We start from the raw sequence: 12,635 nt of genomic DNA on the forward strand, positions 1-12,635 counted from the left end.
ACACAACAGAACAAATACCCAGAACCCCTTGCAGCACTAACTCTTCCCGGACGCTACAATATACATCCCAACCCCGCCCGCCTCCACCTCCTCATGCTCTCTCAGGAAGAGCATGTCCCAAATTCCAAGCTGCTGTTTTGAGGCACGTTAAAAAAAAAAGAATGCACTTTGTGACTTCAATAATAAATATGGCAGTGCCATGTTGCATTTTTTTCCATAACTTGAGTTGATTTATTTTGGAAAACCTTGTTACATTGTTCAATGCATCCAGCGGGGCATCACAACAAAATTAGGCATAATGTGTTAATTCCACGACTGTATATATCGGTATCGGTTGATATCGGAATCGATAATTAAGAGTTGGACAATATCGGATATCGGTAAAAAAGCCATTATCGGACATCTCTATTATTTACACAAATATTTTATAAATGTTTATTTACATCCTTGTTTTCAAACGGTGTCTGTAAAACGGCTGATCAAACAAAACAGAAGTCATGGTCATGGACCCACTAGCTGTGGAACCTCGCTCTACAATCAACTAAACAGACTCAATAACTCCACGATGACGTTTTAGTGAATTTACTGAGGACTTTGTGATAGGGAAACAATACAAAAAGAATGCCATCGTAAATTAATAATACTAACACAAACACTTGTAAACGTGTTAGCATATTAGCTCATGCTAACGACGCCAGCTTCATTACATTACGATAGCACGGACAAATATGCATGAAAACACTCCTACAAACATCACACATGGGGCGCTTTCGTAAGTGAGGACTTTTGGTTATATTGTAAAACTTACAAACGTTGCTTGGAGCGATGAATGAAGAATCCATACATGTAAAAACGCTATGGACGATTAGAAGATGAAACGGCACTTGTACTTGCGGTTCGTAGCTTTAAACAGCAGGAATTCACATTCACCCAGCAGCACCTGCAGTGAGAGAACTCGTCCAAAAGATGGCGCCATAGCACAAACAATAACGCCATTCAAGTGTCTGCATGTTTTTGACAAAAACTATTTGCCTTACGGTCGTCAGCAAAGAAAAATCCATAAATTAGCCACGCAGTTTTTTAAGCCACAGTGATTCAAGATTGTTATCATATGCACAGTTAAACAGACAGTTTGCCGTACAATGAAAATCTTACTTTGCTAGTCCACCCTTCAACAAGTCACACGGTACTTAGCTAAAATAAAAATAAAAATGTACATACAAGGCACAGTAAGTAACATAACATTATTGCACATTCTGATTGACAGCCAACAGTATAAATATGGAGGTGACATTTGGTCTCAGCAGCAGTTAGTGTCTTTAGTGATCAAAGGTGAAAAGTGTACAGTGATGGTTCACAGTTCGGGGGTGGTTGTGGTAGCTGTCTTTTGTTCAAAAAGATAAAAGTAAAACGGGGGGGGGCTAGCATTCACAAGTTAGCATTTACAAGCCTGATGGCCTGTGGGTAGAAACTGTTTGTCAGTCTCATAGTCCTGGATTTCAGGCTCCTGTATCGTCTGCCTGATGGTAGGAGGCTGAAGAGACTGTGCTGTCCTTTATGATGTTGTGTGCTCTCCTGGTGGCCCTGGTAGAGTACATGTCCTGTAAAAAGCAGTGTACAAAACATAGTAAAAAAAAAAGTAGTGGTTTATAGTCTGGAAAATACAGTACCTGCTAAAGTCAGATTTAACCCAACTCCTAGCTGAGGTGAACGACATAAAAATCTAAATTTATTTTTTCCTCTTATGCTTCTAGCATAAAACGCTTCCCCGGTTACGACGCAGAGAGCAAAGAGTTTAACGCAGAGGTCCACCGGAAGCACATCCTGGGCATGAACGTGGCGGACTACATGTCCTACCTGATGGAGGAGGACGAGGAGGCGTACAAGAAGCAGTTCTCTCGCTTTATCAAGAACGGAGTCACGCCCGACACTGTACGGTTTGTTTCTGAAGGCTTTTTAAATCAGGGAAGGGTTCATGTGGCCCCATTGCTGGATGAGAGAAAGTTTTGCAAAGCAGTCCGCTGAAAATAATGGTAAGCGCCACTCTACACAGCTGTGGTCGAAATTGGAATTGCCACAAGACACATTTTAAGATATTCAACACTTTACTGCCATCTGGTAGCTAAAGTGGCTAGTGCACACCTTCCTTTTGTCATGTTTCATGTGTCGGGTAAAACGCGACGAATGGGGCCATATGAATCTTCTTCCTACTGTGCATGTACTAAAATATGGACATACCTGTTACTTTGAGAGGAATGAAGTGTGGCTTTTTACTTTTAGTCTTTTTGCTCTGTTTAGGACCCCAACAGCAGCGCAATGGCAATTCTATCTACTCCATTACTATTATTTTTAAGAGCCTTAAAAAAACTAAATTGGGGTAAAGCGTGTCCAATCTGGTGAAAAATGTGATATTTTAGTGGTCCCCAACACAAACATTTAAAAATGGCGCTTTAGTTTTATTTTATGTCTGCAATGGGCCACAAGCCAGTTAAACAAGATTTAAAAAAAGATAAAGGTTTTATTTAAAAAAAAAATGCAGATTTCCCCACTTTGCTACACTTTGAGCAAATGATTTGTTGGTATCAAAGTGGGCTTGGCCAATAATCTATAAATCAATTCATGGAACAATAAATACAAATGTAGTCTCCACCTTGCATGCATTGATAAATGTTCTTTGTCTCCTGTTTCCAAACCGGGTGTGAGGGTTCATTCTGTGTATCCCTTTTAGCACCTGGGCGCATTCATTCCATAGTAGATTGAAATTCAGATAATTTCAACTTCTTGGGAGTCAATCAGAAGTTTGATAATTAATTCAGTGGACACAGTTAAAGCGATAATATAAAGCACAATTGTGCTAATTAAGAAGACGGCCATTAAAGCGTGGTCATGGAAATAAACTCTTCTATTATAGGGAATGCTGCGTCTTGAAAGCCAATGGTGCGAACCCTCTTGTCAGTCATACACAATCTTTGTCTTAGTGGCTGGTGGCGGGACGCTATCATACAATCGCTCATGAGGAACAAAATTCAGTCGCAAAAATATGTGTGGGAGTATTTCAGCTTCAGAGCAAGATTGAACACTGTGCCAACTTTTTTGGAACGTGATGGCAACAGAAATAATTCACCCGAAGTTTGTTTAACTGCACTTAAAGATGTTCAGTGGTTAACTAGGAGGAGTTTGTGAAAGCGCCACCCCTTTTGTGCCTGAAAAACGGCCAACTTGTTTTTCACGTATGGGTTTTTTTTTTGGCAGCACGGTGGAAGAGGGGTTAGTGCATCTGCCTCACAATACGAAGGTCCTGAGTAGTCTTGGGTTCAATCCCGGGCTCGGGATCTTTCTGTGTGGAGTTTGCATGTCCTCCCCCGTGACTGCGTGGGTTCCCTCCGGGTACTCCGGCTTCCTCCCACCTCCAAAGACATGCACCTGGGGATAGGTTGATTGGCAACACTAAATTGGCCCTAGTGTGTGAATGTGAGTGTGAATGTTGTCTGTCTATCTGTGTTGGCCCTGCGATGAGGTGGCGACTTGTCCAGGGTGTACCCCGCCTTCCGCCCGATTGTAGCTGAGATAGGCTCCAGCGCCCCCCGCGACCCCAAAGGGAATAAGCGGTAGAAAATGGATGGATGTTTTTTTTAGTTGTTTTTTTTTTTACAAGCGTCCTGTCATAACCGACGTCTCCAACGGTTTTTGTGTCGCTTCGTGCAACTGGTGGGAGGGGCTAATTTAAAGTTAGCGCTAGAGAACCAATTTTAAAATGTTTTCGGCACCTCAAAACATAAAAATGTATGCCAAATCTGATGCATCTGCAAAATTTGGTGACTTTTTGTGCATGTTAGGGCCTCAAAAAGGCGTTGAAACGAGGAGAATAATTAAAAACCACATTCATTTAAATAGAGCCCTTGTGGTGCTAAAAATACTGCAGTAATGAGAAATATTTGAAAAGGTTACTTGCATTATTATTATATTATTAGGTCTCAAAGTAATGCTGACAATATTGTTTCCCTGCAATAATTTGTGGGACAATATATCGTCCTGTTGGTCAAAGTGTGCCCTGGTGTTGCTATTGCTCACTTCAGCCACCAGGGTGCAGTATTTGAGTCATAAATAAAATTGGCTTTTAGCAGCTGACAGTTTTGAGCAAAACCGATATTCAGCTTCCCGGTCACATGTTAGTTGTAACGCTGCTTCTCTGTGATGATCCTAAGTACGCTGAGCAAAACGTAGTTGGTCCTTCGTTTGCATTGGCTGATGTTTACTGTCCTTTCAAGACGGGGCTGAGAGAAGCACACCTAAGTTACGTTCATACAGCACACACAGTTATATACACACTATTTATGTGTGTCTTTTCTCTGGCTTCCAGGTGGAGGAAATGTACAAGAAAGCACACGCCGCAGTCAGAGCAAACCCTGTTCACGAAAAGAAACCAAAAAGAGAAGTCCAGAAGAAAAGGTGGGGTTTGATTTATTTCCTGTTAAGTCCACAAGTGCATGTCTCACATGTCAAACACTTAGTCAAAGAAATTACCGGCAAGCTTCTCATCCCTTGTGAATACTAATGGATCCTCTTTCCGCGCAGATGGAATCGCGCCAAGTTGTCTCTGGCGCAAAGGAAGAACCGCGTCGCCCAGAAAAAAGCCAGCTTCTTACGAGCGCAAGAGCACGAGGCTGGGGACGGTTAGCGCATGGCTAATAAATGTGTTACAAACTCCACTTTTGTATCTTATCGTTGGTCCCTTCATACATTTGGTGGCCTTCCACTCAACTACTGAAAAACAAAAGAAAGGTATGTGTTGTGACATCAAAATAGTGCAAAATCAGTGTTTTTAGTTTTACACAGCAGTGTTGAGCACACAACTGCTCATTGCACGTTTTCCAAGGTTAAACAGTTACCGTATATTTCGGACTATAAGTCGCAGTTTTTTTCATAGTTTGGCTGGCTCTAGTGCGACTTATATGTTTTTTTTCCTTCTTTATTATGCATTTTCGGCAGGCGCGACTTATACTCCGAAAAATACGGTACTTCATATCAGCAAGTCGTCATTCATCCAGCGTCCAAGATCTTGTACAATATAAAACATTCATCAGATGATTCCAGCATGTGTTCTATGGCACTGAGATAGGTGCTAACATTCCCTAATACACAACTTACTTATATCCAACCATGCATTGCAGGAGCAAAACACCTTCTCCACTGTCACCAGCTATTAATTGTGCTTCCCTGTCAGTGTGGCCACTGGGTTGCTTAGCAACACCTAAACGTCCCACTGGGTGTAGATTCCATCACAAATCGGATGCTAGTGAACTCACCACGAAAAAGGCAATGATAAATGTAGTGGTTGTTAGAACCAGTCTTAGAAAGTAGAATCACTCTTAATGCTTCTTTCATTCTGGGTTGGTGAAAAGTGGTCTTATTAAACCTCCAAGATCTTTCATGTCTCAAACAGAATTGATTGGAGTAAAACTGGAATGTCCCGATGAGTCTGCCAGCTACTAAAATATTCTGTCAGTGTGTTGACAAAGCATATTGTTGCTTCATTTCCAGCTGCTGTTATTTGAGGACACGCCCACTGGTAAATGCAAGAAAATTAGTGTGTCAGCATTCAGCTTGGTCAGGAGTCTCAAACTTGCAGCCCATAGTTGCTCACAGCCTGCAGGCCCAAATTTACTTGCGGCCCACATGCCCTTATCTACTTGTGCACCATATTTATCCTCAGTTTACAGGCCGTTATCTACGTGTGGCCCAAAGCTACTCGCAGCTTGCAGGGCCAAATTTACCTGAGGCTCACATGCCCTTATCTACTAGTGGTCCATATCTAATTTTGGCCCGTATCTACTTTTGACCCATGTTTACTTCTGTCCCACAGGCCCATATTTGTCCATGGAACGCTGGCCCATATTTACTTGTAGACCACAACCCCATATCTACTTGTGACCCAAAAATCCCATAATTATCCACGATTCACAAGCCCATATCTACTTGCGACCCATGTTTGCTTCTAGCCCGCTGGCCCATATTTACTTTCAAACCGCAGGCCCTTATGTATGTGTGGTCCATATTTACTTGCAGGCCCAAATTTACCTGTGGCTCGCATGCCCTTATCTACTTGTGGACCATATCAAATTTTAGCTCGCAGGCCTATATCTATTTGTGACCCAAAAATCCGATAAATATCCACGGTTCATAGGCCCATATCTACTTTCAACCCATGTTTACTTCTCGCTCGCAGGCCCATATTTTTCCATGGTACACTGGCCCATATCTATGTGCAGGCACAAATTTACCTGAGGATTGCATGCCCTTAATTATTTGTAATCCATAGCTATTTCTGGCCCATATTTATCTGTGGCTTGCAGGCCCATATGTACTTGTGACCCAAAAATCCTATAATTATCCACGGTTCACAGGCCCATATTTACTTGTGACCCAAAAATCCCATTCTTATCCACGGTTCACAGGCCCGTATCTACTTTTTACCCATGTTTACGTCTTGTCCATTAGGCCCATATTTGTCCATGGAACGCTCGCCCATATTTAATTGTAGACCACAGGCCCATATCTACTTGTGACCCAAAAATCCCATAATTATCCCCGATTCACAAGCCCATATCTACTTGCGACCCATGTTTGCATCTAGCCCGCTGGCCCATATCTACGTTTGGTCCATATTTACTTGCAGCTTGCAGGCCCAAATTTACCTGAGGCTCGCATGCCCTTATCTACTTGTGGACCATATCTATTTGTGACCCTAAAATCCCATAAATATCCACAATTCACAGGCCCATATCTACTTTCAACCCATTTTTACTTCTCGCTCGCAGGCCCATATTTTTCCATGGAAAGCTGGCCCATATTTACTTGCAGGCCCTTATCTACGTGTGGCCCATATCTACATGCAGGCCCAAATTTACCTGAGGCTCGCATGCCCTTATTTACTTGTGGTCCGTAGCTATTTTTGGCCCATATGTACTTGTGACCCAAAAATCCCATAATTATCCACAGTTCACAGGCCCATATCTACTTGTGACCCATGTTTACTTCTTGGCCGCAGGCCCATATTTGTCCACCGTTCGTAGGCCCTTATCTACTTGTGGCCCATATTTACTTGAGGCTTGAAGGCCTGTATGTACTTGTGGCTCACATTTATTTGCGGTGTGCAGGCCCATTTTTATCCACAGTTTGCAGGCCCATATTGTTTTAAAGCCCTCCACCTAACTTGACAGTTCAGTGTAACTGCAGCCGATGCACCCTTAGTTAAATTGCCTCTGGCAATCTTGAATCCAGCAGGAAAGAACACAAACTCCAAAAACGATGCAGATAGAGAAAGGACTTTGGGCAGCGTCCTGTAAGCAAGCAGAAGTGACCATCTCATCAGGAACTCAAAAGTGCCTAAATGTAAAATGGTTCCATGAAAGTCTACAGCGACTAGACCTTAGCAGTCCCCGGGTAGATCTAGTTTTAGAGCCCTGATCTACGTTGTGTATTCTCAGCCCGACTAAAGGCAGCCTTTTAGTTAGCGTATGAATTATTATAACAGGACTGAGAGCCATGTCCCAATATTTAGCAGAAATTGAACGTTTGTCCTGCTCACGAGTCCTTTGTGTGGGATATTTGTCTCCACAGCAGAGCCTTCAGGTTGTTGAGAAGCAGCGAGTGCTCCATGTTCATTTGTCCGGCGCTCCCCTTGAGGGCCATGCAGGCGTGCAGTTGCCTCTCCAGCTCCTCCCTCAGCGTGGACGGCGCCCCCTTCAGGAGGTAGTCCTTCAGCACGCCGCAGGCTTTGGCCAAATTGGGCCGCACCGGCTCCTCCCTGCAACGTTTGCTCGCCGTGTCACACGTGGTCCGGCAGTCCGTACCGTACACGCAGTCGGCGTCTGTGTCGCACCTGAGCGCCCGCATGCTGCGCCGGAACTGGCTCTCGGGCACGACGGTCCGGGGGTCGGTGAGACGCAGCTCGTGGCCGTCGGTGTAGCCAAAGCGCGCCGCCGCCAGGTCGCAGATGAGGAAGCTGCCGTATGTGCCGTGGAAGATGTCCTCCACCAGCTCCAGCAGGCCCATGGAGATCTTGGCTTTGCGGGGCCACGAGGGAGTGAACCACTGGTCCATGGTACGCCGCAGGCCAGCGGGCATCCAGGACGCCGGCGGCCAAGAGACACCGTACAGGGGGCTGTGTGGGACGCGTTCCGTCATGTAGAGGTCGCCGCAGTAGCCCAGAAGACGAGGAGTGTGTCCACGTTCCTGAAGCAGAAGGCCAAGAAGCACCTGAAGGAACCACAAAACAAAATGCTGATGGCGTGTTTATGGAAGGAGATATCCTGTAAGTCCACTCTCCAAGGGAAATGCTCCATGTTATTATCCCCGTAAAGTCCGTACTATAAGAGACTACGCTTTGAACTAGAGATGTCCGATAAATGCGTTAAAATGCAATATCGGAAATTATCGGTATCGTTTTTTGTTTTTGTTTTTTAATTAAATCAACATAAAAAACAGAAGATACACTTACAATTAGTGCACCAACCCAAAAAACCTCCCTCCCCCATTTACACTCATTCATACAAAAGGGTTGTTTCTTTCTGTTATTAAAGGGGAACATTATCACAATTTCAGAAGGGTTAAAACCATTAAAAATCAGTTCCCAGTGGCTTATTTTATTTTTCTAAGTTTTTTTCAAAATTTTACCCATCACGCAATATCCCTAAAAAAAGCTTCAAAGTGCCTGATTTTAACCATCGTTATATACACGTCCATTTTCCTGTGACGTCACACAGTGATGCCAACACAAACAAACATGGCGCATAGAACAGCAAGCTATAGCGACATTAGCTCGGATTCAGACTCGGATTTCAGCAGCTTAAGCGATTCAACAGATTACGCATGTATTGAAACGGATGGTTGTAGTGTGGAGGCAGGTAGCGAAAACGAAATTGATGAAGAAACTGAAGCTATTGAGCCATATCGGTTTGAACCGTATGCAAGCGAAACCGACGAAAACAACACGACAGCCAGCGACACGGGAGAAAGCGAGGACGAATTCGGCGATCGCCTTCTAACAACTATGAACTAGGTTTACAGCATATGAAATACATTTGGCAACAACATGCACTTTGAGAGTGCAGACAGCCCAGTTTTCATCAATTAATATATTCTGTAGACATACCCTCATCCGCTCTCTTTTCCTGAAAGCTGATCTGTCCAGTCCAGTTGGAAATGCATCTGCTTTGAGTGTCGCAGGATATCCACATATTCTTGCCATCTCTCGTAGCATAGCTTTCGTCGGTAAAGTGTGCGGAACAAACGTCCAACTTCTTGCCACTTTCGCATCTTTGGGCCACTGGTGCAACTTGAATCCGTCCCTGTTCGTGTTGTTACACCCTCCGACAACACACCGACGAGGCATGATGTCTCCAAGGTACGGAAAACAGTCGAAAAAACGGAAAATAACAGAGCTGATTTGACTCGGTGTTTGTAATGTATTTGAGAAAATGGCGGATTGCTTCCCGAGAGCGAATAATAGAAAGGCGTTTAATTCGCCAAAATTCACCCATTTAGAGTTCAGAAATCGGTTAAAAAAATATATGGTCTTTTTTCTGCAACATCAAGGTATATATTGACGCTTACATAAGTCTGGTGATAATGTTCCCCTTTAATATTCTGGTTCCTACATTATATATCAATACAGTCTGCAAGGGATACAGTCCGTAAGCACACATGATTGTGCGTGCTGCTGGTCCACTAATAGTACTAACCTTCAACAGTTAATTTTACTAATTTTCATTAATTACTAGTTTCTATGTAACTGTTTTTATATTGTTTTACTTTTTTTTATTCAAGAAAATATTTTTTATTAATTTCTTATTTTATTCTTTTTTTTTTTTTTAATTTACCTTATCTTCGCCATACCTGGTTGTCCAAATTAGGCATAATAATGTGTTAATTCCACGACTGTATATATCAGTTGATATCGGTATCGGTAATTAAAGAGTTGGACAATATCGGCAAAAAGCCATTATCGGACATCCCTACTTTGAACCCTGCGGCTTATAAAACTGCGATTAATTTAGGGATTCTTCTTCGCTGATGGCCATATTGCAAATAGTTTTCTTTAAACGCATGCACTTGAATGGTGTGTTATTGTTTGTGCTATATGGCGCCATCTTTTGGACAAGTTAGCTCAATGCAGATGCCGCTGGGTGAATCCTTACAGTGCCGTGTAAAGCTTTTAACAAGAAGTAGAAGTGCCGTTCTGTCTTTTGGATCGTCCATAGCGTTTCAACTCGTATGGATTCTTCATCCATCACTCCAAGCAACGTTTGTAAGTTTTACAATATAACTAAAACAATTCATACTTACTAAACAGTCCCATGTGTGAATTATGTCGGAGTGTTTTCATGCATATTTGTACATGCTATTGTAATGTAATCAAGCTAGCGTCAATATCATTAGCTAATATGCTAACACGAGTGTCTGTTATAGTATTATTAACTTACAATGGCATTCTTTTTGTATTGTTTCAGTTTCACAAATTCCTCAGTAAATTCACCAAGGAGTTATTGAGTCTGTTTAGCTGTTTGGAGAGCTAGCTTGTGCAGCTAGTGGGTCCATGATGATGACCAGTGTTGGGACTAGCGGTAACTAGTAGTCTAACGCGTTATTTTTTATATTCAGTAACTCAGTTACCGTTACTACGTGATGCGTTCCTGCGTTATTTTTTGTGTAGTATCGGCTAGAAACAGAAGATCTGAGTGTGTTTTATTGGAGCGCTGCGGTGTCGTCCTTCTGAATCTGTGTGTGGGTGTGGGGGGGGGGGGGAGGGGGGGGCGCGTGTCTGATCATGGCGGAGCTGCAGTCGAGTTTCTTAACATGGAGATATTCTCACTACTTTTCTTTTGTCGAGTACAATAAAAAGAACATTTTAGTTAAACGTAAGTTGTGTCTTGGATCAAAGATCCCATCTACTGCCCAAAACAGCAATTCAAATCTGCTGAAACAGCTACAAAAGCAACATGCTTCGACGAAGCTAGTAAAGAGAGACACTTCACCTAAGGATTTTAACGGAGGGACTGCTAGCCAGGACCGACTCAGTGGCCTAGTGGTTAGAGTGTCCGCCCTGAGATCGGTAGGTTGTGGGTTCAAACCCCGGCCGAGTCATACCAAAGACTATAAAAATGGGACCCATTACCTCCCTGCTTGGCACTCAGCATCAAGGGTTGGAATTGGGGGTTAAATCACCAAAAATTATTCCCGGGCGCGGCCACCGCTGCTGCCCACTGCTCCCCTCACCTCCCAGGGGGTGATCAAGGGTGATGGGTCAAATGCAGAGAATAATTTCGCCACACCTAGTGTGTGTGTGACAATCATTGGTACTTTAACTTTACTTTAACTTTAACTTTAACTTTTAACATTGATTGAGCCATTGCATCGTATGTGCTAGAAGACAGGCAGGCTATTTTTATAGTGGAGTCACCCGCTTTCAGGCAGCTAATTAGCATGATACCGGTGTCAAACGGCAAATAGCACGAAAACATTTTCCAAGTTCCTGGACACAGTGGACAGTGAGCACATAAACATGGAAAGCGAGCTAAAGAAGACACTCCAAACTCTGCCTCTGCTCATCATTCAGCACTGAAGGTACACACACTCTGTCAATTCTCTTATATACTCTTTCATTCTAGACTTCCAGAGTGTTTGATTATCACATCACTCTAAATGTATAGACTATACAGTTCACAAACATAAAGAGGGATGCTAGTGGGCCAGGCCAATCTTTCCTTTTCTCTAAACTACAACTGGGTAAATACGTAGAATGTTCTGGGCTTCAGACATGATTTTATTTCAGAATTCCTTGAGGGAAAAAAACGCCTGGTTATGCTTTGTGTATGTCATGTGTACCTTCCTTGCTTTACAGCTATCTTGTTATTATGCTGTTTGTTACTTATGTATGTTATGTTGCAGCTATTTAAAATAGTTTTGTCAATTTGTGCTGGCCTGAAACAAATTGGCCCTTTGAAACATATCTTTGTCTTTGTGTGTTGTACGTAGACCACATTGCTTAGCAGAGTTCAGTGATGCAAATGCATGTCAAGTTGATCAACACATTGTATTATTCTCCAGTGCAATAACAGCACTGAAAGGGCATTAATGGGAGCCTTAATTAAAAAAAAAAAGAAAAAAGTAACTAGTTACTTTTCACAGTAACGCATTACTTTTTGGTGTGAGTAACTGAGTTAGTAACTGTGTTACTTTTGAAATAAAGTAACTAGTAACTAACTAGTTACTGGTTTTCAGTAACTAACCCAACACTGATGATGACTGACATTTTGTTTGATTTCCGTTTTACTGCCATTCTACAGACACCATTTGGAAACAATTAAGGTATGTAAATAAGCATTTACAAATTAATTCTGTGTAAATAACTTATTTCATAACGTATATATCCGCGGCTTTTAGTCCGGTGTGGCTAATATATGGAAAACATGTTTTGAGATATATTACTGTTTTTATTTATTTATTTTATTTTTATTTTTTTTGTCCTGTCCAGCTTCTCAGGCAAATCATATAGTTGATGTAGATGCCCATGTCGGCTGTTCCGATTATATAGATGTATTACTGTTTTATATATATATTAGAGATGCGCGGTT

General features: G+C 42.5%; 2 protein-coding genes across 4 annotated transcripts in view; one reads left to right on the forward strand and one right to left on the reverse strand.

Annotated features, from left to right (window-relative positions):
- Positions 1-4,709, forward strand: part of rpl5a (ribosomal protein L5a) — a 10,465-nt gene extending 5,756 nt beyond the window's left edge. Inside the window, exons 6-8 of the mRNA XM_061941206.2 lie at positions 1,755-1,932; positions 4,361-4,449; positions 4,576-4,709. Of these exons, the coding sequence (XP_061797190.2) occupies positions 1,755-1,932; positions 4,361-4,449; positions 4,576-4,678 (370 nt within the window). The 3' untranslated portion in view covers positions 4,679-4,709. The remainder of the gene's footprint in view (positions 1-1,754; positions 1,933-4,360; positions 4,450-4,575) is intronic.
- Positions 4,446-12,635, reverse strand: part of dipk1aa (divergent protein kinase domain 1Aa) — a 42,190-nt gene continuing 34,000 nt past the window's right edge. For 2 of the 3 annotated variants that reach the window (XM_072912870.1, XM_061941167.2), the window contains exon 6: positions 4,446-8,259. In XM_072912870.1, the coding sequence (XP_072768971.1) occupies positions 7,585-8,259 (675 nt within the window). In that variant the 3' untranslated portion in view covers positions 4,446-7,584. The remainder of the gene's footprint in view (positions 8,260-12,635) is intronic. The other variant, XM_072912871.1, reaches the window with a different exon arrangement.

Source organism: Nerophis lumbriciformis, linkage group LG03 (genome assembly GCF_033978685.3).
Source record: "Nerophis lumbriciformis linkage group LG03, RoL_Nlum_v2.1, whole genome shotgun sequence".
NCBI lineage: Eukaryota > Metazoa > Chordata > Actinopteri > Syngnathiformes > Syngnathidae > Nerophis > Nerophis lumbriciformis.